We start from the raw sequence: 26,901 nt of genomic DNA, 5'->3' as shown, positions 1-26,901 counted from the left end.
ATTGTTATTCTGAGTTTGGCTGTTAATAAACAAACGAGAAATTTATGGCTACAAAAGAACTTTGAGTTTCTCCACCAAATGAAACATAGCAATGCTCGGGTGGCACTTCATGTTGTTTTGTTTTGCTGCATATAAATAATTACGAGCAAGGATGCAGTACGTTGAAGTTGAACTTAAGAGTATGAGCAAAGCTACAGTGAGAGTAATAAATTATGCAAAAGAATTTGTGCTTGGAATGTCAATGTTTCAAGATGATGCAAATAGGCACTTTTGGAACCTCTTCTGAAAACCCCAAGAAGCCTTAGGACCAAACCATATGGTTCAAGTCAGCTACCCATCGCAAGCTTAATGCTTCCGCCAGCCAGCCAGGATTTGGTCAATAAGCTTATTAATGTGTTTATGCAAACACAAAGAGTTGGGGAAAGTCTCCTCGATTTCTCTTTGCCCAACTTATTGAGCACCACAGGGCTGAGAAAATGTTAACCTAAACTAAATTTAAGAAAGCCAACAAAGCCCCTGCACAGTCCCAAGCAGCTGGCAGGCAGAGCCGAGGACCCATCGGAGCAGAGCCCAGGACCCGCCGCAGCAGAGCCGAGTCCTGCCGGAGGTCAGGGAACGGGCTGGGGCTCCCTCCCCACCTCGAACCTCTGAAACCTGCAGTACGGAGCTGCCATATCGGTTACCGTTCATTATTATACACCCCTGGCTCAGGACAAGGAATATCTAATTATACTAATTGCTGCTGGTTTGGGAAGGGACCCGCTACCCTCGGATAAGGTGCCTATAAACAGCCGCGGTTCTGTCTGCTCAGGCTGCGGGTCAGGTTTTACATGCTCTGAGAAGATTAACTCTGTTTCTAGAGAACTTAATTACGGGAAGCGATTAGCCGAGCGCTCCCCGACAATACAGCTGCAGCCCCAGCCCCAGGAGCAGCGCTTCTGTTACTCGGGAAGCCCAGGAACAGGGACGTGGTAGCAAAGCTGTCTGGGTTTTAAGTGACACCAGCAAGACCCGGATCTCCACAGGCCAACTGCGACATGCTGACTGCAGCAACGTTCAGCGGCGCTGAAAAGGGGGGGAACCAATAAAGAGACAGCAGGAGACCAAAACTCCATTTGAAAATACAGGAATAACATCATTTTATAGGCTTCTTGTTTTCTAATTGCAACACTGCAAAAATCAATGGCTTTTGGAAAGTAAAAGAAAAACACATAGTAAACTGCTTGCAAACCCTGCTAGGCAGAAAACAACAGCTGCTGATAAATACAGATATTGTTTTCCCCATCTTTTGGAGGGGGATGGGACAAAAGAATGCCTTGAATATTTCCCTTCTGCTTTAACATTTTTCACTACAGGTTAATAGACGTACCAGCAGCTATTCGCTAAGCAAGAAAAAACTGTAATTAAATATACCTAAAATAGCCTTCCAGCCTCCAAACAGCACTGCCAAGAGCGTAACAAAAGCTAAATCTGACAATCGCGCCAAGCTGTCTATTAGTGTTCTCGTGCTGGAGGTAAGCGCGTCCAACAGCTAAAACAAGCTCCTGTTTCAGTGTCCTGTCGCACTGTGAGATGGTTTAAAGGGCAGCAGGAGAGCGCGGCCGCCTTGACACGGGCTGGAGCAGCGGCCGCTTGGACACGGGCCGGAGCAGCGGCCGCCACCTCGGCAGCTCCTACCGGGTCCTGGTGGGACCTGCAGCCCCAGTGACCGGCCATAGAATCATAGAATCACAGGATGTCAGGGGTTGGCAGGGCCCTGGAAAGTTCATCCAGTGCAATCCCCCCATGGAGCAGGAACACCCAGATGAGGTTACACAGGAAGGTGTCCAGGCGGGTTGGAATGTCTGCAGAGAAGGAGACTCCACAACCCCCCTGGGCAGCCTGGGCCAGGCTCTGCCACCCTCACCAGGAACAAGTTTCTTCTCAAATTGAAGTGGAACCTCCTGTGTTCCAGTTTGAACCCATTACCCCTTGTCCTGTCACTGGTTGTCACCGAGAAGAGCCTGGCTCCATCCTCCTGACACTCACCCTTTGTATATTTATAAACATTAATAAGGTCACCCCTCAGTCTCCTCTTTTCCAAACTAAAGAGCCCCAGCTCCCTCAGCCTTTCCTCACACGGGAGATGCTCCACTCCCTCCAGCATCTTGGTGGCTGCGCTGGACTCTCTCCAGCAGTTCCCTGTCCTGCTGGAACTGAGGGGCCACAACTGGACACAATATTCCAGGTGTGGTCTCCCCAGGGCAGAGCAGAGGGGCAGGAGAACCTCTCTGACCTACTGACCACCCCCTTCTAACCCACCCCGGGTACCATTGGCTTCCTGGCCACAAGGGCCAGTGCTGGCTCAGGGCCCGTTGGTGGAAATGCACAACTGAGGGCACCAGAACAGCCAGCTATAAATGCACCCAAATGCAAACATTAACTGTGCAGAATTAAAGTCTTTCCAAGATCTCTGCCAACATAGGATTTTTCCCAACAAACTATTCCCAAAAGCTTCATCTGGAAGAGCCAGTATCGCCATCCATTGTGAGTGTCTTCCCGTTCAACGCGTCTGACCGTGTCCGTGTTCTCCCATGCCAACCCCACTGAAGAAGCCGAGTCCATCGCTGGACAGCACAGCCTCCGTGGACCCACATCAGCACAGCTGCTGCAGCACGTCAGCATGGCCGCCGCTGAGCACCGCGGTGGCTCTGCCGCCACACCTGCCACACGCAGCTCTGGACACCAGGCTGACATCGGACAGACGCGTCCTGATACCGACGTTATAAAACAGCACTGAAAGTTATTCCTCTCTTGCGGGTGATAAACGTGCTGCAGGTTTATCCTAACCAGGCAGAAGGGACACACTTTGGTGAGCTGTATCCAGCACCCAATGGAGATACCACAAGGACAATATCATAGTGTATTCTTCTTGTGCTAATTATCACCCACATCTCTTCAGAGGCCTCCGTGTGCACTGAGAAGGTACCGCTGGACCCACGGGCCACCAGCCCGGTGGTCACTGTCTGCAGCCACCCCCGCCCCACGGCACCACACATCGGCACACGGGCTCATGGTGGCGCACTTGAAGGCCTGGGACTGCATATGTAGATTAAAAAAACCTTCTTTCCCTGGCAGATCCCAGTCCACCAGATTTCATCACCTTGTCAATGACTTTGCACGTTGTCAGAAACAGATTGCAAGGAAAGAAAGAGGTTTGGTGAGGCAGCAGCTCTGGGAAGACAGAGAACAAAGTGCCACACAAGTCAGGAATTCAGCTGTACGGTGATACTTCAAACCAGGGCACCTCTCCTGGCTGGAGTCATGACGATCATGTCTGGCCAGCGAAGGGAACAGCCATACGTTCCATCACCATGCACAGCACGGCCAGGAGCGGGCGGGCGGCCGCGGTGGCCCCTGCGCCGAGCACCGGCCACGTTCCCCACAGCAACCGCTCCTGGGGCCGGGCCAGGGCGCAGAGCACACCCAGGACCTCAGCAGCAGATCCACCCGCCCCAGCAGGTGAAGCACAGGGACACGAGCACAGTTTGGAGCAGTTTCTCCTAAACACGGGTCTGCGCAGAGTCCGTCCTCCTGCTCCAGGGGAGGCTTATCCCACCCCACACCGCTCTGCTGCTGCCATCGGCGGGGACACACTTGCCTTGCCGGGGCTGGAGAGCCGGAAACAGGCAGGTTTGGGGAAGGAAAAGAGCAAGAAAGAGGCTTGGAGCAGGAGCCCCCGCTGAAGAATCCCATCTGCAAGAGCAGGCTGTTGCAGGATTCAGCTATTAATAGCCACTGGTACACAGTTCCCTCCAGTTGAGGGACACGAGCGGGGAGGAGATGACCAGATGGAGATAACGCATTAGGGTGACACAAAGCCAAAAAAAGGATGATCCACTTTCCCACATCCTCACACACATCTCAGGCTTGCAGCAGGGAGCAAACAAAGTGTCACATGTGATTAACTCATAAACATCCTAATTAGAAAGCGCTTACATTACAGAAAATGTTCAGCCATGACAAGACTCCACTGTCTCCTCCTAAGAGCCCTGTACAGACCAGGTAACGCTGGAGCTTCAGCTCCAGCACCAAAGCAGCATTGCCGAGACCAGCGCCCAGCCTGGAAGGAACTAGTGGGTAAGGATCAGCAAATAGATTTGTTAAACGTGAGCTAGAGGCCTGGTCTCATTTATGAGGTGCTTTGAGATCTGCTGGTGAAGGACACTGGACAAGGCACAGGAGCCGCTGCTCTCCCCTCCACGTTACAGCCAGACGCGGGTTCCCCAGTGCCCAACCCCGGCCGGACCCCCGAGCCAGGGCCCAGGGAGCACTGCCACCAACGGGCCCCGCGCCGACGGGCCCCGCACCGACCGCCTCGAGAGCCTGCAGCATAAATGGATCTGGCTCCACAGACAGCGCCAGTTATGAGGTGATCCCATCACAAACAGAACATTGGGCAAACTAAAGCAGTTAATGCCACAAGAATTGACCTTTGACTTTATTTTTATGCCTGATGACTAATAAAGGATGTTCCTTCATTACTTCCATTGCTGAAAATAGCTTCACAACCCCTTATTAGCTGGAGGCACTCTACCAGTAACACCAAGCTGCTGGATTTTGCAGAATTCCTAATGAACACACTACATCACTACGACCCCTCGCAGCCACCCCACTGCCCAGCGCCCGGGCTGCTTTCTGCTCCCACACGCAGAACGCAGCAGGTGCAAAAACCAGACTCAGAGCGTCATTTGGTGCATGTTCCAGCCCAGCAAATCTCCTGGGACTCGGCACTGCCGGGGCGGTCAGGACCCCGTCCTGCACGGCATCAGCCACGCTCCGCACGTGGCCGCGTCTCAGCAGACGGAGACCACGCTGGTCTGGTGGCTGCACCAATCCGCAGCCCAGAGATCACAGCTCGGGCTGGGGCGGAGGGACGTGTTCTCCAAAACCCAGCCAAATTCAGCTGTATGCCACTGCTCAGAGACGTGCAGATCCCCATTCGCTCCAGTGGCTTCTAACAGAAAGACTTTTTGCAGATGGTAATTGCTGCAGAGATGCTTGCAAAGCTTTTGATCTGGCTGCTAGCAAGAAACCAGGCGAACAAACCATGGCACCGCTGGACACCGTCACTGTTTGTGTCCTCCAGCTGAGAGCGTTACCCCGAGCCGATCTTCACAAGCAGAGGCAATCGCGAGCAGACATCTGGCACACCACTGCTGCTCACCAGAGATTTCCAGCGGGGAACCAGCTCCAAAGCACCACTGCTCGTGCTGTTATTGTAATGAGGGGTCTGCCACCCTAGTGCAGCCGAGGCCAAGCGGATGTAGGGATTGTGAGGGAGGGCTCTCAGAAACCACATCTCCAGTCCTCCCTCTCCCGTCCCACACAGACACGTTTCCACGGACGGCTCACCAGAGCGGGTTCCAGCCCTGCCCAGGCGCAGCATCCTGCAGCCAGCTGCACCTCCTGCTCCAGCGCAGCGAGCGTCCTGAGCCAGGAGCCACCAATCTGCTCATAACAGAGGCTTCCCCTGCCTGCCAGACAGGTGGAAATCACTTGGTACATGTAGGTTTGGAAAGGAATTAATCTTACATGTATCTACTGTAAGTGTTCGGAGAATCCAGATTAAAAGTGTAAAATGCTTAGCTCCCTTTTGTAACACCCCACAAAAACACTGAGATGACCTCCTGCTGCAGGTGGTTGGGTGACAGCCTTTCCTGTCTCCTGGACAACCCTGTTATTTCAGCAGAACAAAGACCAACAATGGTCAAGAAAGCCATTTTGCTCACTCAGGAAACATGAGGTGCCTCATTTTCTCAGTGCAGAGCTCTCATCCTGACATTCAGAGAGCGCAGAAGAGCTGTACAGCCCAGCTCTCAGCACCCAGGACCCATAACAGTGTTTTATGACAGAACACCTGGGCGATGAGGGAGCTGGGCTCTCCCAGTACCCCCAGCTGTTCCAGAGGTTCCCATGGGATGCCGCAGCAGAGCCATGGCGGGGTCCCCTCCTGCCCCGAGGGCCAACCCCCCATCCAGGACACCCGTAAGCAGCAGCCGAGCAGGGACCTGCGGGCAGAGCTCCCGTTCCCGCAGGCGGCACCGCCCACACCCGCACACCAGGGCCCTGCGGGCAGAGCTCCCGTTCCCGCAGGCGGCACCGCCCGCACCCGCACACCAGGGCCCTGCGGGCAGAGCTCCCGTTCCCGCAGGCGGGCGCTGCTGGCCGCACAGCCCACGCCCGCACACCGCGGCTCTCCAGCCGTTTCCCGGGGGCTGCCGTGCCCCCGAGGCACATCACTCAGAGACACGCGCTCCTGGCAGGAGGTTTTAGTGGCAGCTGCGCCATGAACACTGGAGTACAAGCGCTCAGCGCTCTGCACCGGGCACCTGAGTGAGTTTAACGGGCAGGAGCCAGGTGTTCAAGCAGACACAGGCTCCCCGACACCGGGTGGCCATGGGCCCGTGGCTCTGAGCTCTGTGGGGAGGCAGATCCCCCAGGGACGGCTCCTCTGCACTCCCCACCTCCTGCCCCTTCTCACTCCCCAACGTTTACTCAGCCTACAAGCGAAGCAAGGTGTCATCCCGGCTGGGGCTGTGATCAGCTGCGAGCGCGGGGCAGGCACAGACCCCAGCTGTCAGCAGCCGTCCTGCACCTCGGCCCAGCCGCCCACGGGTGCAGACAGGCTCCTTTCCATCCGTCGGGTTGCTTTTCCTTTACCCACAGAGCCGACAGCGGGGACGCAAGGCAACGTCTCAGGACTCGCCACCGAGGCCACGTGTGACACAGCGGCACGGGCAGGGTCCCCGCGCTGCACTGGCCCTGCCGCAGCCCAGGCAGCAGCACCACGGTGACCAGGGTGACTGGGACACCCAACCAGCCGACTGTCACCGTGGGGACACGGCGCTGTCGCCGTGCGGGTCAGCATGCCGGGGCTGGCAGCTGTTAAATAACAACTCAAATGCGGTCATCTTGCTATCAACGCCCGTGCCACTGAGGACTTCTGTGGCAAGAATGAAAACACCAAGATGACACTTGAAAAACCCCAGCGGTCTTCCAAAGTCTACAAAACCTTAGCAAAGAGCATATTTGGGAAGCCACGTGTGTGGCTGGGTTCGCGGAACCTGACACCGTGTCAGAACCTGGGGCTCCTCCTGCTGCCGCACTTGTTGGGGAGCACTTTGGGGCAGTTTCCACTTCAATACTCTGCACTAAAATGAGTTGCAGGCCAAACCAGGCAGCCAATAGAATCTTTAAATCAAATTACAAAACTATTTAAAATCCCCTTTGAGGATGTTACCACAGGGTTAACACCCACTCTGGCTTCAAATAATACAGCAGCAATAAATGGTAATGTGCACTATGGAACATGATTTATTTTTGCTGAGCAGGGCTGGCATCTATAAATCTCAGCACTCTTAACATTTAAAGTTGTTATTCCAATGACAAAATAGACATGAGGGAGATAACAGTCTTTATCTCCATTAACGTTTTATTGTTATTCAGAGAATATGGATACGGACTGATCCAAGGGTAGGAAAATCACAGCAATTTGTTTGCAGACTCGGGAAGCTGAGATAATGGTTGTCTTTTATGACTGCACTAGGGAATCAACTGATATGCAGGACAGAGAAGATCGAAATGGGAGATTAGTTGTCTGGTTTGGTTTCTGGCTTCTATTTCAGTTTTTCTGTTACTATTCAGTCATTCTATTTCTATTTGCAGGATCTGCTTTAGCACAGCGTTAGGTCCATCGCACGCTGCTGAGCGGCTGACTCGCTGCACACGAGCAAGCAAGGAAACAGTTTGTGAAGGAAACAAAAAGGCTGCAGAGCAATTCCGTACAACACAGACAAACCCGCAAGAAAAAGCTCCTGAGCTGTTCTGTGTTCTTCTTTCTTCCCAAGGTACACAGGGCTCCTCACAGTACTACCTTTGTAAGCTATCCCAGAACAGAGTGACCTGAAGCTGCGGTGAGGGCTCGATTGCAGGAGGCTTAAGAAGTTAAAGACCAAAACCCAAAGCAAACCAGAAAAACCACAGGAATCTCACAGCCACCTGCCTGGTCCCCAGATGCTGTGCCAGGGAGGGCTCCCCTTCCCGCCCCAACAGCCCGGGGGTCACAGCCCGTCTGTCCCTCCTGGCAGCTGTCACTCTGCTCACCGCACACCAAAAGGCACCAGAAGCACTGTGGCTGCCCCTGGCAGGCAGTGGGTACCTCACCGAGGAGGGGCGGCCACTTCGGGGTTCCCTTCACACCTGCTCCAGGCATGGACCAAGCGGCTCCTCCACGAACTGAGCAGAGCCTCCATCCCCGAGACAAGACACCGGCAACATCCTGGGTCACGGCTCCTCCGCCAGCCAGCACCAGCACCCGCCACAGAAAGCGGGGTCGGGGACGGGCCAGCCCTGCCCGGGGAGCACTGCACCGCTGCGCTCAAGAGCTTCCAACAAGCTTGAGCCTGACTTAGGAAGTGCTCAGGGAAAACACACAGGTTATAGGGAAGCCTCGACAAAAAGGTAAAGCTACCATGAAGGGTGCTCCCTCGGACTGTTTCACGCGCTTGTCGCATCACTCTGCTCGTCCACGTGGTGCCCGGCAAGCAGAGGGGCTGCAGCTCGCCCAGGTCAGGAGCCATCCGCTGTGTTCAATTACCAAGGGCAGAGCAAAAAATCATCCCAGCTCAGTTAACTGCTGGATGCAACTGCAAACCTGATGGGGAACAACACGAGGATGTCAGGGATGACAGCAGCGCCCAGGACTCCCCGTGCTCACCGCCATGCAGAGCGAGTTCCACCGGTTTGTGCCAGTGGCACACGGCAGGAGAGGCAGCACCATTCCCGCTCCATCTGGGACTGCAGCTGCTATGGGAGAACAAAACCGCTCAAAGACCCTCAAACGTTTCCCCTCAAGAAATCAGGCTCACAAGGCATCACGAGAAAAATAACAACTGGTGCTGGAAGAACTGCTCTGAATGGAGACACTGAGTCTGACGGCTCAATTACGCCTTTATCGGGAAGGGCAGCAGGGACGCAAGCTGTGCACAGCGTTCCTGACAACGCATGAACAACACACGCGTGTCCATGTCTGGGCTGCGGTGCCCAGGTGCTGAGGCAGGATGGCCACGGTTGCCCCCGGCCTTCCCGGCAGCACGGCGTGCCTGCGCCGGTCCCGGGCCTGCCCTGCGCGAGGACCCAGCGCCGGGGGGACGCTGGGAGGGCTGCGCGGAGCTCAGGTGCCACCGCACAGGGCTGCCGGGCAGCCGGGAGTCACGGTAGCACCGTGCAGAGGTGCTGAGACGAGAAGTCAGTGGGTGTTTTGGAGTTTGCCTGCCAGCTCCAGGCAGACCTGCTGTGCAGCGGCTCTGCTGTCGCTGGGCAGCCCAGATCCCTGCTCCAGCCCCACGGCTGCACGGCACGGCCGGCATCTCCCCGCGGTACCGGGCTGCGCGGCACCGCCCGGCTGCAGCCGGGCCTTTGTGCCTGCTCAGCACATCGGCATTAGCAGCCACGCAGCCGAGACCGGGAGGAGCAGGGAGGAAGCAGCTGCTATTTTTAACCTGCCTGATCAGCACCCTGCCACGTCAACACACCTCGGCACCGCTACGTGCGCGGCTCCGCGGGTCCCACCTCTGCACGAGCCGGTACACGCCTCTCACCGCGGTGATGGGAGCCACCAGCCCACACCAGTGGCACTTCCCACAGCCCCAGCAGCTGGGACTTCTCTCTAAGGGTCTCTTCCCCAAATGTGTGTTCCCACAGCTGAGCACCACCAAGCCCCCGGCAGCAGGACAGCTCTGCTGTGGCCCCCGGAATCCACAGTGCTGATGATGACCTGGTCTGCTGCAACACTCGCCACTGAGCCCCAGTGCCTGCTGACCTGCCAGGCACAGGAACTCACTGGGGAGGAGGCATTTGGGGTCTGCAGACCCTCGTTCACACAAGCGACCACAAGAATCCTGCCCAGGAGCAAGGCCGTAGTGGGTCAAATCAAAAGCACATCCGAGCCAACATTCCACCTCCAGCCAACAGGGAATGCACACAAACAAGGCAACATCAAAACGTGTTACCACCAATATTCTCCCACCCTCTCACAACCTTCAGCTCAGGGGCCTCCCCAGCCAGAGGTGGTCCCTCTGTGTTTAGTAAACCTGACAGCTTTCCAGACCTTGCCCAGTCTCTTCTTGCAGATACCAGAAGACCACAAGGGTTGACTATCCTATGGAGGGTTTCCGAAGTCCCCCCTTCACCTGCCGGCTGCTCCGTCGGAACTCCAGACGCTTCCCCCGGCGCTCCCTGTGCCTCTGCCCCGGCCACCACACGTGGCCCCACGCACACCGGCGGCTGCGGGACAGAGCGGGAGCACTAAATGCTTTGCATCACCTGCCAGCCCTGCAGCACAAGCACAACAAGGTCACGGTGACCCACAGAGATCACCCACCTGCCCAGCAAACCCTCTGATGAGACACCAGCGTTCTGCAGACCGCACGCACACCGAAGGCGAGACACAAAGCAGAGGCAGGCACAGAGGGGACAGGACGGGAGGGGCATGGGGAGAGCTGCTGTGTTAGCACTGGGACCTCCACCACCAGTTCACCAGGCCCCCCAGCCCCCTCTGGAAACCCGAGGACGGGGCTGCCCTGTGCCAGCAGCTGCAGCAGGCCGGGCGGGAACACCGGGGGTGGGTTTCCAGCCAACGCAGCCGGTCCCCGGAGCAGACAGACCCCTACAGCAGCAGGGCTGGGGCACCGCCGGGTTTGAAGGCCAGAGCACTCCCCATGGCTGCTGGGAGCGACCCGGCTTTCCCCAGCGCCGAGCAGGTCCCGATGGGGACCCGCCAAGCCCCGTTGCTGCAGACGGTGCCACCCCCCCAGATGCCATCACCAGCAATGGGCGCTTGCACAGCCCATCTGCATCATCACCTGCTCCTGGTCCTCTCCATAATCCCCAGATTACAGAGTCCCCAGGCACATCTATTCTCCTGTTAATCCCTGGATTAAAGAATGCCCAAAGCGGCTTTGACGCAGTGCACTACAAACAGCTGAGTTACACTGCCCTCCTCGCAGTGATCGCAGATTAGACAGAAGGAGACGTGTCCGTGGGTCCTTCCAACCTGGCTGGAGCACAGGCTCAGGGAGAGGAAAGGAGCTCTAAACATAGTACATGTTTATAAATAAAAAGCATAAAGATGGGACCGTGTTTCGTAATCAAAGTACTTATGTGATAAAACAACTTCAAGGAGGTTCCCAGATTTATTAAATCCCAATCCAGATGATCCCCAAACAGCAACTCACATCATTTGTGACAACAAAAACACCCGACAGCTCTCACCCTGAGGCCAGCACTGCGGGAAAACATCTCACTTCAGGCTTTTCTGGGCACTACACACAGATTTTTTAAGAGCTGCTGTCGCTGCCCGCAGAGAGCTCTTAGCAAACTGACCCAGAAAGTATAAAAGCTTCAGGGAGCCAGCACAGCACAACCTAGGCTGTGGCTGTGGCCAGCCCCAGGCTCCTTCTGAAGCCGCGGGGAGGAACACGCTCTCGGCGGGAGTCGGGCAGCTGGTCAGGTGTTAACCGCATGCACTGCTTCACTCTCCCAGAAGAGAAGAACCTGAACTCGTGCTCTGCCGCACGCGGAGGCTGCTCACGCATCCGACGGCTGCCGGGTACCCAAAGGCCCCATCGCGGTGCTGGGGGCGACAGGCACAGCCACGTCCCGGTGTCGGAGCAGAGCAGAACCGACATCAGAGCTCCTCCCCGCAGCACGACGGCGGGACGGGGATAGAGGCACGATGGGAACAACTGGGAGAGCCACAGGGGTTACAGCTGGGCATAACAGGATTAAACTAGGAAAAGGAAATGAAGGCTTAATGATAGATTTCTCAACAGCTAAATCTATTCATTTTGGGAAACATTCTTCAAGGAGATTAAAGAATATGTCTCCATGCAAGAGGGTCACCCAGCCACCGCTGTCGTAGGGCTGAGCGCTGCGAGCTCACTGTTTGGAGCGGCAGCATCAGAAGGGGATGGAGACAGAGCTGGAGAGGAGGATCCCGCCCCACCAAGGGGGACACGCACAGCGGCCATGCTCCTGGCCAAGCTTGCAGCTTGTGGACAGGCAGCGCCAATCTGGCCCCGGCCTCAAGCCAGCACTGCAGCCATAACCCCTGCCCCAGGAGGGACCCACTTCCCCCAGGCTAACACAGCACTCAGCATCCCTCCCCTCTTCTCTCTGCTCCGCATCCCTCCTCCTGGCTCAGCATCCCTCTTCTCTTTGCTCGGCATCCCTCTTCTCTTTGCTCGGCATCCCTCCCCTCCCAGCGACCCTGCCCTGCCATGGAGCAGGTGGCTATGGACACAGAACACCCTCACTCAGGAGGTGCTGTCCCGCGGGGCTGAGCCAGCGCAGCCACGGCTCCTGCCCCACCCAAGCCGCTGAGCGCAGGACTCGGCACGGCTGCCGCTCCGCGGGGCAGGGAGCGCACAACCAGCATTCACACCGTGCCTCCTTTGTTTGGTATTTGCCCAACCATGAGCCACCGGGAGGACTCAGAGACCTGCCCAGCACAGCAATGCTACACAAGAACGGTCACACCCACAGCCTGGAGACTTCAGATGGATGTTTTGGGGCAAGCTACTGGAAACGGGTCAGCCTTGCAGGAGGTGAAGGGCCCTTCAACATCCCCAGCAAGCACATCTCAAAGTGGAAGCTACTCAAACGGTTCGTTTGTATTCAAATAGTCTCAATTTGTCCTACTTTTGACTGGGCACTCAGCAGAATGCGAATCAAGATGGGTTTATGCAGCCGAACAAACTGAGCATATTTTCTGGGCATTCTTCACACGAGACCCGCCATTCTGAGGCCATGCCGCGATGCCTGAGCCAGCACACAACCCCACTGGCACGGCCCTGAGACCAGCGCACCCAGCTCCCCGCCCCAGCTGGACTCTGTGCCGCCCTGGGACGTGCGCAGAACCTCTGCAGCTTCGCGTTCCCTGGCAGCCAGAGGGGAATTCGCAGCAGGGCAGCATCTCCTTCATTAGCAGGACTCGTGAGCACCGCACACGAAGGAGGCAGTCAAGTGTGCGCTTTTGAAACACCATCCTCACCCCGCATTTGCATAAAAATACCAGACCTATTTAAGTGACACCAGCACTTCACTAAACCACATCATGGAGCCCTGTTTGTTCCCTCAGTTGACACAGCAGAGACACCTTCATTTCCAAAGCAAGTACTCACATTCTGAGCAGACTTTGGAAGGGTTTTGGTTTTTTTTTAAACAGATGACAGGTTACCAACCACATCGTTTTAGACATGTTCTGCTTTCACATACAGAAAAAATAAAACCGACTTATCTTCCTTGATTCTTTCCCCACTAGCAATATCTACCATTTCCAAGTGCATTCAGCCTTCCTCTAGCAGAACAAGTGTGTGGCAAATCAGAAACCCTGAACAGCGTGAGGTGAAGAGACACCCCCAGCTGGCACAGCCAAGCAGCCTCCTGTCCCTCCTCCTGCCGGACACAGCCGCGGGGATCGCCCCGGCGCAGCCGGCGCCCTGCTGCACTAATGCTTCTGGCTGCTTCATTTCTGTGAGGGCTTTGCTGTGGTCTTCTGGTGTGACACACAAGACTCTTCTGAAAAAGCCTGCTTACAGCTTGGAGAAATTCACCACTAATTACTGCACAGAGTGGATCTTATCACTGAACTCTTGAGCTGGAAAACGCCCAGACCTCCCGGCATCTGGGGCTAAACTCACCGCAGGCTCACTTCAGCCCTCCATCCCTCCCAGCCAGGACAGCAAGAGTTCTCAGCAGGTAACGACAGGGCAGCTACCTTCCCATGTTTTATTTGCTGGCTGCTACAGCTGCCTTTGACGTGCAGCGATGGCAAGTTCACCCTTCCGTGGACCGCAGCACAAGGCAACGCGAGCCAGGTGACTGGGAAGTACAGGAGGAAGCTCAGCCCCATCCTGGCCAAACGGCCCTCTAGGAAGCACCTCGCAGCAACCCTCCCCACCAAAACTTCCCTCGACCCCCGTGCTGGCAAATTGGTTGTGAAGAAGCCAGCGTGGTCTCTGTGTGTCTGTGCGCCAGGTGGCCCTGCAGCACGAGACACCCGAAGAGAGCAGCCAGGTCCGGGACACGCTGGGGCAACACCCCCTGTCCTGGGGCAACACCCCCCATCCTGGGGCTGCCACTTGCGTTTCAGCCGCACACAAGCAACACAAACTGCGTGTGACCATTTTCTGTGGATCACCAGTTATCCGGAGCTTTCCGTTACCACATCAAGCCGGAGACTTTTCTGCTAGATAAACCCTCCTTTAGCCTTGTGCTGGAGTCATAAAATTCCTGAAGTCTGGTCCTGTGTTGGCTTCCTCTAGAGCCTTAGGAGAATGAAACAGTATGGGAAAGCCTCTTCAGCTGCTAATTAAGCTATTAATAAGCCTGTTCAGATTCTCTGGCATGGAGTCTGTTTTCTGAAGTTTCATGCAAAGGGTCAGTGCTACTGGGAGGGATGGGGAGGTTGATTTTGCTTTACAGCAGCTGCATTTTCCTCCTGAGGTAAGCAAGCAAAAGAAGGTTGTGATGGAGCCAATGTGAAGTCACCAGCTCCTTGGCTGTCAGGCACAGCAGCAGAGGCAGCTGCTGCTACATCCCCATCCCTCCATCACCACCCTGGCTGCTGGAGCTTGCCTCTTTGTGGCAGGCTGCAGCGTCATGTGCAGGCTGCAGCTCACTTTCCAATGCCTGAACTGAACATGGCCACACGGTCTCCTCTGCTCCCCGAGCCATAATGGGAAACCATGTTCAAATGCACCCATGAGCTTTGTCAGGGCTATGACATTATCTATGTCTCACAGTTTTGGCATCTCCTCACCTCTGCAACACACAAGTCAGAATACATATTTCTGCTTGCAGGAGCTTGTAGGTAAACCAGCCCTGAGACAACTATTTAACTCCCGTAACAAGAATTGCACCGGTATTTGTCATATTTCCCAACCTCACGAACACAGTCACACGCTACCCGCGGAAGCCACTAATGTAGTCACAAGCTAATGAAGCCTGTTCAGCAGCCGCCCGCCCACCGCATCCCGCAGCTCCCAGCGAGCCCAGCAGCCACCAGCAGCGCCCGGCCCGGCGGGGCAGCGGCACCAGCCCCGCGGGCTCCGCTCTGCCGGGGAAGGGCCAGGGGACCGGCCCGGGCTCTCCCCGCTCCCGCCGGCCGCCCCAGGCGCTGGAGGCGCCCAGCGGCGGGTGAAGGCGCGGAGGCTCCCGGAGGGGCCAGGCGGGGCCGGGGCTCCGGGCGCCCCGGGGGGGCCGGGCTGCGCGCCCAGGGCGCTGCGGCTGCGGTTCTCGGGCTCGGCGGCGGCCCCGGCACCGACGAGCCGGGTACCGGGCGGCTGCCCCCGCGCCCGCCGAGTGACCAGCCCGGCCGAGCGCGGCGGCCCCAGCGTGCGGGGGGCTGGACCCCGCATGCCCGGCTCGGGGGCGCCCGGCCCGGCGGGAGGGCGGTGGGAATCCAGCAGGTCCGGCGCTGCTGAGTCACCGGAGCGGGGCCGGCGCAGCTCGCACAGACCCTCCGGGACCGCCGCCCTGGCCCCGCCACCGCCGCGGGGCTGCCCGGCCCGGCCGGCGAGGAGCGGCGCCCGACCCCGGCTCCAGCAGCAACCCCGCCGGAGCGGCCCGGGGAGCCGCGGGGAAGACGCGGGGGGATGCGGGCGGATGCCGGGGACCGGGGGAGCGGCCCCCACCTGCTGCGGACGGGCAGCGGCCGCCGCCCCGCGGCACTCGCTCACCTTCCGTGGCATAGCTGTGGTCTCGCAGGAAACTGCTGCTGATCTTGCGGGTCTCAACGTCCTCCTCCATTGACAGCGGGCTGGCGGGCGCGGGGCGTCAGCAGCCGCAGCCGCGGACCCATCATCCCCCCCCGCGCCCTGCTCCGCGGCGGCCGGCCGCGAAATGCGGCGGCGGAGGGGGGGGCGCAGGGGCGGGAGAGCCCGCTGGCTCCTCCCATACGGCTCCGCACGGCACGGCCCGGGCAGGCGGAGCGCGGCGCTGCCCCTGCCCCGGGGATGCGCCTGCCCGGGGACGCACCTGCGCCCGGGGGATGTTCCCGCTTGGAGATGCTCCTGCCTGGGGATGCTCCTGCCCCCGAGGAAGCTCCTGCCTGAAGGAGCGCTGCTCCCTAACCCACCCGCCCCCCAAACACAAGAACACAGCCGGAGGCTGACACCATGGCCTTATTTATAGAAACTTATAGAAAAAGAGCCACAGCTTATAAGGACCAGGTGTCTTGGGACAGGGGATGCAGCAAGGACCATGGAGGCAGACAGTCCACCGGTGGTGAGATGTGTGCCCCTTCAGGCTCACACTGTCACACCGTTGGAACTGTCTTGACAGCCCAGTGCCACACCAGTGTGGAGAGTTATTGTTACTGGGACTGGAGGGGAAATAAGGGATGCAGAAGGAATGGACAAAGATGCTGGATAACACTGTAAATACAGCAGTGCACTGCAGCTCTATTTCCTCTCCTAACTGTAGTATCGTAACTAAAATCTCATTGGGAAGGTCCAAGATTTTATGGCTTAAGTTATTATTCTGCTGGGACTGCATTTCCTCCTTGGGAGCTGATGATTTCAGGGGAAGTGCAGGAGAGAGCATCTCTGAGCGAGAAGGCTGGAGGACTCCAGTAGGTCCAGTATGCATGTTTGGTGGACAGGGCACTCCACGCCACCGCCGCTCCCCTTCTGGAGGAGCACATGGGTCCCCTCAGACAGGAGGCAGGAGAGAGGGAAAGCTCTTCCTGCCCCGTGAGGAAGGTGAGGCCCCCGGCGCTCAGCCGCCTGCCTCCCCAGGCCGCTTTCCGACACGCTGTCACGTGGAGGATGATATAAGGCACTGTAAAGCTGCACCTTGGAGAACTCAGCGCTCACTCATACGCACACATAACTTCAAGGATTTGACAGTCAACCACATCACACCACAGGCCATTCATCAATACAGGGATCACTGATGTGACAAGCTGGAAGCATTCATCAGACAGGTGTGAACCTGAAGTGTCCATGCCCAAAGCCTTCATGGAACTATTCTGGAATGTGAGTTCCTTCCTATAATCACCAGGCACATGTTTAAATTAAGCAAACCATTGTGTTTGTGGCTGACACTGCACTCGGCTGCAGGGGGTGAGATCCACGGGTTAGTCTGAACCTGCTCACTGTGACGAGGCACAGGACATGGCCGTGGTTCCATGGCAAAGAGCAGAGATGTATTTGCCCACGCTCTCTTGCAGGCCAGAAGGAGGCACAGCAGTAACACCACGCTTTAAAAAGAACGTGTGTGCCGCTGGTAGCTCCTTGTGCACAGCACCGCGCAGGGACCGGATCCCAACACGGCCCAGCAGGGCGCGGAGGAGCCAGCAGACACCTCTGTTGTCTCATCTCCAAGGGGAAGGGAGGGATCCGGACCCCCAGCACGAGGAGACAGAAGGAAAAGAAAGGTTAAAACCAAGCCTAAACCCTGCACCCAGGAATCACACTCCCCCTGCTACGACGTGTGTTGCCTGCAGGTGTGCACTTGTGCATGGCGTGTAAGACACAGGAGCGATCTTAACAATCCGAATGACAGAAAAGACCAGTTTTCAATAAGGAAACGTTACCATATCCATCCTCCCCTGGGCTCCCAGATGGCAAGCCTCAGCCAAAAGGCAATGCCCAGCTGAATAACAAGCCCTGCAATGATTATCAATATTAGCTGAGAAATGTAAACACAAACCCTTGTCCTCCTTCCCTTTCTTTTCAGCAGGCTCCATCCTCAGTGTATATCCACTTCAACAAGTGCCAAGCCCTTTCTCCTTTATTAGCTAGAAGAATTATTCTCCCCATTGTGCAAGAATGATTATTATGTATACATAAGTCCTGCAAAGTTTTTCAATACACTGTAACACTTAAATACATCCGCAAGCCACCTGTTTGTTATGCAATACGCATAGGAGCTGCATCATGAAATCCATTTATTCTCAGCTTTTTAAAATCCAGGAACGAGCCTTTACAATAACTAAAAGCATTAGCTGTCCTAAGCAGGAATCCATTTGCAGATTAAATTCGCCGAAGGTCAGCTTGTAGCTGTCACTGTTTTCCAACCCCCTGGTGTCTACCATGTCATATACTTGGACATCTCTGGAAGAGCCAGGACACGTTACACTCCACTGATTTCTGCTTCAATTAGAACAGGTTTAAGAGCTCCCACGCACAGGTTTCTGGGGGACCTAAGCAGTGTGTTAAGAATAATTGAATAAAACCTCCCATTCTATCCTCAGCACAAAACTTCTTCCACCACATTTAATTTACCTTCATACCCATGAGCACTAAGTCTATTTTCATAATTACTGGTCTGGGTTAGAACACTAGCCTAATTTTCTTAACTGTTCAACATATTATTAAATAACAAATTTGATTCTAAACTTGTAAGAGTGATCTGTAGATCGCTGGCACAGCACCACCACGCGCTGGACATCGCGGGAGGCCGGGCTGCGCGGAGCAGCTCTGGTGGCAGCGGGAGCACTTGGCTCCGTGTCCCCGCTCGGGGACAGGGCCGGCAGCTCTGGTTCCTTCTCCAAGGAGTGCCTGTACACTTACCAAGCTACGGGCACAAGGCAACGGGTGCCCCCGCTGTCCGCACTCCCCAGCGCAGGGGAGCAGCCTCCACGCACAGCGCATCTCGGCGCGGGAGCCCGGCGCTGGCGCGGCCGCCTGCAGCTCGCACCAAAGGCGGCACCTCGGTTTTGATCTGAGTGAAGGTCTTGTCAGAATTAACGTTCTGAGAGGGAAAGCGCCTAGAGCTCTTGTACGATTTCTCTCATCACATCCCATTTCACATGTGCTTAGGGACTGCTCTGAGTCCTTCGGCTCGCAGACAGGGCGCTGGGGATGTGCGAGCCCCACGGCAGGTTCCAGACTCCTGCGCCCCCCCGCCTGTCTGGAATCACGCCCTCGGCTGCTGTGGTCTCACCGCACCAGGGCAGTCGGTTTCTCACAGTTTCAGCTATAAGCCTCATAAGAAAGCTGGGGAAGCTATAACCCGTATCCAGGGTGAAGTCCCAATCACATGAACCTGAATTAGCATGACTTCAGGAAGACAAATATTTTACTGGATTAAAGCAAGATCAAGCAAATGGAGCAGCCGGGTCAGACGCAGGGGGCGAGCTGCAGCCTCTCGGTCAGGAACCGCGGAGAACAAGGGTCAGGACCGCGGGGCAGGGACGGGAAGAACCAGTTCATCGAATGCAAAGCAGGCAAAGACTTCTGCCTCCCAAAGGTCGTGTGATAAATCGATCTCCTTGGCCTCCCGCCCTGCTCCGCACTGTTCCCGGTGCTGGTACAAGCTGTACGTGATTAACAGCGCACGGTAACGAGCGCTGCCGCACACCCGGCCGGGCTGGGAGCAGCTGCTCTCCAAGTGCCTTCCCTCGGATCTTCAACCGCACTCACCAGCTCCTGGGCTTTTTACCAGGCCTTGCTTTACTTTTACTCTTTACCCACTACGCATTTTACACCAGAAATGGCGGATGTCTGAAAACAGCTTCCCTCTGCCTATTTACCGCTTTTGCCCTTTTTTCGAGCCGCCCCACCCAGTGCTCATTGCCTTTGGGAGATTCTTGCGCGGTTTCTTTCCAGCCCAGACGCTGCTCTCCCTTTGCACGTGCCCAATAGCTACCACTGAGCTCGTGGGACACTTTTGTTCAGCGCAAAACTACACAGAGTGTGCTCGGATGGTGCCGGGTGCTGCACATGGAGCGTTTCTGCGCACGCTGCCCACGGAGCAGGACAGGCCGTGTCGGCACAGAGCTCTCCATGCGCCAACCAGGCCCGGGTGCTGCCGCAGCACCAGGAGCAGCCAGCACGTCTCAGTAGCTTTGACTGCAGCAGAACCATTCGGAAGAAGAAACGCTCTTGTGCTAAATGATCAAGGTTCCACAGTTTGTTCTCCGCTCTTCAGAAAGCGGTGATAACTGACAACCGCTGCGACTGCCAGGGCTAACCAGTAGCGGAAACTCTTCCTGCGAGTTCAGACTGGGATATGTATGTATCAGATACGAAACAACAACTTTTCTTAACCACGTTTTCAGGTTTGATTTCAGACGCAGCTCTTCTGAACGCAAACTATGTTTCTGTTTACCAAATCACTCCTATAATGCAACAAATACCGTGACTGTGCAACCGCAATGCAAACACAGTGCGTGCAGGAAAACCCTGCTGTCCGTTATTTCTTCCTATATGGATGATCTAGCCATAATATACTAATTGCGTCTATATTACCAAATTGTGTTACTGCTAAATACACTGCAGAACACATATGATACCCCAAAAATGGAATGAGGCACAGAATACCTCATGAGGGTCTGAGACTTCAATGTCCTTTAAAGGATACAGTGTGAACTGTTTGTCACATGTTCCTCACATCAGAGATATAATTAGCTTAAATACTTACACAGTAAATAGGATTTGCCATTTCTGAAGATTAAGGCCACATGTTACAGCATCAGTGCATCAGAACCAGTTGAGCACAGTCTATGCTAAGGAGAGGGTTTTGCTTGAGAACAGCTCCTCTGAGCCGGGCCGCAAACGCACGCGTCTGTGTGAACACGCACGTCTGTGTGTGTGTGTGTCTGTGTGTGAACGCACACGTCTGTGTGAGTGCGCACGTCTGTGTGTGAACGCACGCGCCTGAGCGCACACGTCTGTGTGAATGCGCACGTCTGTGTGTGGATGCGCACCTCTGTGTCGACTGGCTGCCAAAACCCGGTTCTCATCCATCGCTCTCCTGCTCAAAAAGTTTCAGCAATCAAGGCAAAGGCAGAAATAAATTCCACTGGAGAGACGACAATCGCACATCACAGTAATAATTAAAAGAAAAGCCTGGGAAGCTACTGAACACCCAACAAGCACCAGTGTGCAAAGGGCTTGTGCGTCAGCTGCACCATCTGAGGTGAAAGTGGAGAAACCAGGAGCAGCTCGAGCGCAGAAAAAAGCCACGTTTGTCTCCTACTGAGCACTCGGATACCTCCCCACACATCCCGGACCTCCCCACACATCCTGGACCTCCCCACACGTCCTGGACCTCCCCACCTGTCCTGCCATGAGATATTGTTTGTGAGAATGACTATTTAGCATATATTTCTGTTAAATTAGCATTAAATATGTCAAATTCTTTATGGCTCCAAAGGTGGATTTTATTTGAAAGGATGGATGCCAATATGAGGCACCAACACATTTGTGTCATTCTGAATCTTATATCCTGAACTGCACTTACTCTGCTGCCTTAATTTAATTTGAACATGGACTACATCAAAAAGTAATGAAATCGTGGTATAAATTTAACCAGGTGCCTGTGTCTTGTAACACAAGCACAAGAAGTTCTACGGCATCGCGAATTGGTGCTGGGATTATTACTCTATAAAAATCATTCTGCTTGTCCTCAAATGTCACCTAGGAGAGAACACCCAGATGCAGCTTGGCCACCCTTGTAAAATGGAAAGCACAACAGCTAATGAGTCAGGCAGGATTAATTCCCTGAGGAGAAGGAAACTGCCTGCCTGGCAGAGCAGCGATCCCGAGCTGCACCCGCTGAGGTTCCCACCATCGGCAGGGCGGCCGTGGCGTCAGAACCAGGCTGGTGGACGATACTCAACGGGCTAAGGCAAAGCAAAGCAGCTGTTGGCTGCACTACTGAACACCGGCCAGCCAAGAGAGCCTGCCGGCGCTGAGCTACTTGCAGGCTGTTCCGGCATTCACAGGAGCTTGTAGATTTTCAGTGACAGTCCCAAAGCAGCAGCCAGCACAGGTGGAGCTGGCACCACGTCCCTCCCGGCTGCCCTGGCACAGGCTCAGGCTGTTGGCAGTGAACATCACCACGAGCCCAGCCTGAAACCCAGCCCCGCCATGCTCCGTTTAACCTGGAACGTGTTCTAAACGTGAAACTATTTTGGTATGGGAAGAATCACCAGCAGTGACCACGACGCGCTGTGAGCCAGCGGTGCCCGTGGCGCGGGGCGCGGGTCCCACCGGCAGCCGCAGCACCGGGCGCCCGTGGCGCCCCTGCCCGCGCTGGAGCCCGGACACCCGGCGGGAGCGCGGGGAGACAGCGGCTGCACCCCCGGGCCACTGCACCACGCTCGTGTCTCACCTGCCTTCACACACCGTCATTACCCGATGATAGGACCTGTTTACTACATCGTCCTATAAAATGAAGCCCTTTAAAACGGAACCTTTCAGCTTACATTATTTGTGTTCCTGTTGGAAGCATCTAAGCATTAACAGAGGGTCAGGGAGTGCTACGCTTTTCCCGTTCAGCATTTCTTACATGCACATGGTCCGAAATTCAAGCAGTAACGCTGCTTCTCCGTGACTCAGAGTGGCAACGGGAGCGCCTGCAGCCCTGCGGCACGGCCCCCGGCACAGCCCGTCCCCACCACCTTCCTCCTCTGCAATGCCTGAAATTCAGCATTCCGATTCCACCCTCCTCCTCCTCCACGGCACCTCCAGGTGCCTCTGGCACGACGTCAGCTTGGGGCCACGCGGCGCTGGGGGCCCTGTCCCGTGTGTACGTCTGGGACCCGTCCGTCCCTACAAAACAGAAGGGGCTGCCCCATTACACAACAGAAATAGCCCCCGTTTTTGGAGACCAGCACAAGGGCTGGGGTGACCGAGGTCTCCCCCGTGCAAACCAGCCCCGCGGTCCCAGCCCCTCGCTGGCCCCAGGACAACAGGAATCGGTTTCCATTCTGCTCTTCGGCCGTTTCACAGCAATAGCTCCCAGAAACGGCTGCACCTGATTTTGGAAACCTCCAGAAAGAAAGATGGGATGTGAGCACCATACAAGAATATAAATGGGATGGCAGAACAGCACGTAGGCAGGATAAATATAGAGAACGGCTTAGGACACCGGCTGGGTCTGTGCTCCCTTTACACTGAGGAGATACCAACCTTTAACAGAACATAAAACCAGCATGGCACTACACTGGAGAGTGATTACAAAGTACAGCTCAAGGGAGAACACAAAAGGACACCATCGGGAGCCTCAAAAGTTCGCACGACTTCTCCCAGTGCTAATGCTGTAAAACTAATATTTGTATGTCACCAATATTTACATATAATCTACTTCATGTCATTCAGAAAAACACATGTGGAAAACTGTTAATTAATAAAAGATATCACATCTTATTAATGTTCATATAGTAATTACGAAAACCACAAATCCATCTGTTAAGTATTCAGCAAACAAAACGAACGGCTGTGTTATGTTAAACAGATTATAAAATGCCCGAGGGAAAGAAACCTCAAAGCCCGTCCCGGACAGACCCGGCGCTGCCCAGTTACACCAGCACCTGCCCCTCCCAGAGCCTCCTCCCGAATTCCGCGTAACAGCAGCTCGGACGCGAGACAAAAGTCTGCGGTGAAATGCGATGATGTGCCCATTGAGATTTGTTACTCTCCTTTACAAAAAATTGCTTCCTAAACCATACAACTATCCCCACCAAGATGAGACCGGAACAACAGGCAAAGTAACATGAAATCCAGTTGCCCCCATCCATGTGGGAACACAGCTACTTTAATCCAATTTGATAAACAAAACTGATTTAATTCTTGTCATGTTTTTAAATGATTTCTGAACATTTAAATGAAGACACATTTGTGCATGAAGAGTAACTGACTCATCAGCATGAGCATCATCCATCCATCCATCGGCGCGTCCTCTGGACATTCAGTGCAGTTCTCAGGCATGAGACACTGAACGCCCCATTCTTCATGCAATAAATATGCAAAACTGGGTGTCAGCTTGCACGCAGCCTCACCACAATTACTGCCCTGAAACAAGCGATGGTGCTAATTTTAAGACATTTGAATAGTATAATTGACATGACCGCCCTGAGTTCACACGTATTAGCAGCTCCCTCCCAACTGTGTGTGTGCAGCAGAGCTGACCGCTGTGGCAGGATGTGAGCGCAGCCCCTGCCGCACTGCAGCCCCTGCAGCTGCAGCACCACAACCCCTACAGCGCTGCAGCCCCCGCAGCACCCCAGAACCGCAGCCCCTACAGCACCGCAACCCCTACAGCACCGCAACCCCCGCAGCACCCCAGAACTGCAGCCCCTACAGCACCGCAACCCCTACAGCGCCGCAGCCCCCACACTGCAACCCCTGTACTGCAGCGCCCGGTCCCACGTCTCGGCCCCAGCCCTCGCTGCAACTCCCCCGGCCTCCAGCCACCCGGCACAGCGGCAGACGGAGCCGGGCACAGTGGTGCTGCCTGCAGCGTCTGTGTCAGGTCTGTCCACGCGCCCTCGTACAGAACTTCCACCACAACGCAGGGGGCTGCACTGCTCCGTTTCCCTGAAACCCACATCTGTGGAACAAAATGTCCAGAGTACAACTGCGATGTTCCCCTCGCTCCTGACCTCAAATAACCTGTGCCAGAAAAACACAGCCGTGACATCGTATCAGAAACGTTCTCCCAGTTCTTCCCAGTCCGACACTCATGAAATTTCACCAGTGTGAATTTTATGGCTTTTAAGCTTAGACAACAAAGAGAGTGATGGCAAGCACAGCAGACCTGCAGTGCTTCTCCTCTCAAGGACAACTGCCCTTAACAAATTACAAAATCAGCAGAAAAAGGAGAAGATAAAGGTGTGGGGGCAGCCCAAGCAGCAGAAGACTGTAACTGGACCCCCCGTGCACGCCAGGGCCTCGTGCGGGGGACACGGGAGCGACGGCCACGGTGGTGCCAGGGGACAGGACACTAGGGACAGGGACACTGAGGACAGGGACCGGACAGGGAACACAACTGTCTCTTGTTTCCCCAGGCAACAAACACTTCTGCTCTTATGCTGCTCCTGGTTTTAATCAATCAGGTTATTTGTTTTCTTCCCCAATTATTCTGTCACCTGTGACTTCAGATTAACAGTGTGGATGGAGAGAAGCCCAAGTGCCGGCAGGTTAAACAGTCAGGTCAATGAACCTCTTTCAACAGAATAACATCTAACTACGTGGCAGCGTGTCGAAAAACACTCCTGATGGCTTCTCTTCATGGGTTAGCATGGTGGGTTTGTTGCCATCTGCTTGTGAGTTGCTTATTCTTTCATTTCAGAAACATGGAATTTTAAGGCAGAACCAAGGCAAAAATAAAAGGGAAGCCTTCTCATCAGCTCCTGCTTTTGAATGCATTGGTTTTCTTGTGAAATTTCCAATTCAGGCAGGTTACTAAGAAACCGGATTAAAGAGAAATACCACCAGCATGCAAGCTTGTACCGACAGGGACCGCACACGTGCGTCTGCGTGTTTGCACGAATGAGCGTGTGCACGGATGAGCGTGTTTGCACGGACACCCCGCCGCCCTGAGAAGGAGCATCCAAGGGAAGAAAACTGCACCCCAGGGGAAGCCACACTGGGCTCCATCACACTGCCAAACAAACGCACGGTGGCGGTGAACTACTGCCCTACCATCCCCTCGACTGTTCTGTGGCTTTCTCACCATTTCCCCTCCCTCGGCTGAGACCGTCCCGCTCCAACAGGCACCACGCGATGTCCCTGTGTCCCTGGTGCCTCCCAGACCCCCGGCCCTGGCCACATCTGATGGAGCAGGAGCGAGTGCCAGAAGCAATGGAAGAGAGCGGGTCTGGTGGCCACACAGACACATGCTCCAGGCGTGGGCTTACAAGCCCCTTTTCCAGGGGAAACCGAGCCCTAAAAGCCACATTGCTATGACACACTGCACAGGAAGGAGGAAAAACCAGGCAGCCAGCAGCACTAGAAACAAACGTGTGCAGGGCCAAAAACTGATGGTGAAGTGCATGGGAGTTTGTAAGAACTCACTACGTAAGTGATTAATTATATTGCTGAACACAGGCTGCCCGGGCAAGAGGCGGTGAACAACCACGGCTAGCTGACCAAATCACACCCTGGGAAAAGGAAAGAGTGCTGAGCTGTATCCTGGAAAATGTACCACTCAATGCCATGAACTTGCATTTGAAAGGAACTGCTGATTGTGAATAAATCCACCATATGGCTTTACAAAGCTGATAGTGCATTTATTTCCCAAATATAGCAAGATCAGCCTACGACAGCCTGTTTTTCTTTTATAATCCACATTAGAAAATTATTTTAGTATAGTATCAAACACAATTTGTCGGGTTGCTGTCAGATAGTCACTGGTGTAATACAAGGCTTTCACGGTAAGAACAGGGTCTTGTGTATAGCAGCTTCACCACAACATCAAAACATCCAAGGAACTTCTGAGACATTTTGGCAACCTTGCTTCAGCAAAGCTGCCTACAGAGAGGAGAAAGGTTAACCCTCACGCTGCTGCTTTTGTGAATGTCCTCTTTGAGTCCACCGGGTGGACTCATGGCCCTTCACGACCTCTGCCAGCACAGTAATTTGTGACACTGCTGGGTGGTTCAGTGGAGAGAACGCTCCACCATCCGCTCTGCCGGCCCAGGACAGCCGAACACGCCCCGGGCTGACGAGAGTCCCGGAGCTGTGCGTGGTCAGTGCCGAATGCAGCCCACGGCGCCGGGGGAACGTGCGGCCTCGCCATGGGCACCGGGCACAAGGAGAGACCCAGCAACCCCACCGACATGTGGGCAAAGCTGCCTGTGACGGGGACAATAAATAAAGACAACTTCTATGGTTCTTCTCACAGTAGGTCATCCTGACCATACTCACCATCCTACCTTCCCCAAAAGTGCTTAAAATAACCCCACTTGGAGCCATCCACAGACTGAGATCTGCTCAGCCTCCCAGGCAGCTGCTCTCCCTCTCTCCCACGCCAAAGCATTTCGAGCTGTGCAACCCTGCAACCTTAATCAGGTCTCTTCAGAGTGGGAGGGATGACAGAAGGTACCTTTGTGCTGATTTAAGC

The 26,901-nt window shown here is 55.2% G+C and overlaps 1 protein-coding gene across 5 annotated transcripts in view; it reads right to left on the bottom strand.

Moving 5' to 3' along the window:
- PPP2R2B (protein phosphatase 2 regulatory subunit Bbeta) overlaps positions 1-26,901 on the bottom strand; it is a 64,344-nt gene that overhangs the window by 25,697 nt on the left and 11,746 nt on the right. Inside the window, exon 1 of one of the 5 annotated variants that reach the window (XM_065029371.1) lies at positions 15,783-15,984. The exons of the other annotated variants lie outside the window; for them this stretch is intronic. Within the exon in view, the coding sequence (XP_064885443.1) occupies positions 15,783-15,852 (70 nt within the window). The 5' untranslated portion in view covers positions 15,853-15,984. Of the gene's footprint in view, positions 1-15,782; positions 15,985-26,901 lie in introns of those variants that run through there. 5 annotated transcript variants of the gene reach the window in all.

The sequence above is a fragment of the Columba livia genome, chromosome 14, assembly GCF_036013475.1.
Source record: "Columba livia isolate bColLiv1 breed racing homer chromosome 14, bColLiv1.pat.W.v2, whole genome shotgun sequence".
Classification (NCBI taxonomy): domain Eukaryota; kingdom Metazoa; phylum Chordata; class Aves; order Columbiformes; family Columbidae; genus Columba; species Columba livia.
This window is presented reverse-complemented; position numbering and strand designations above follow the sequence as displayed.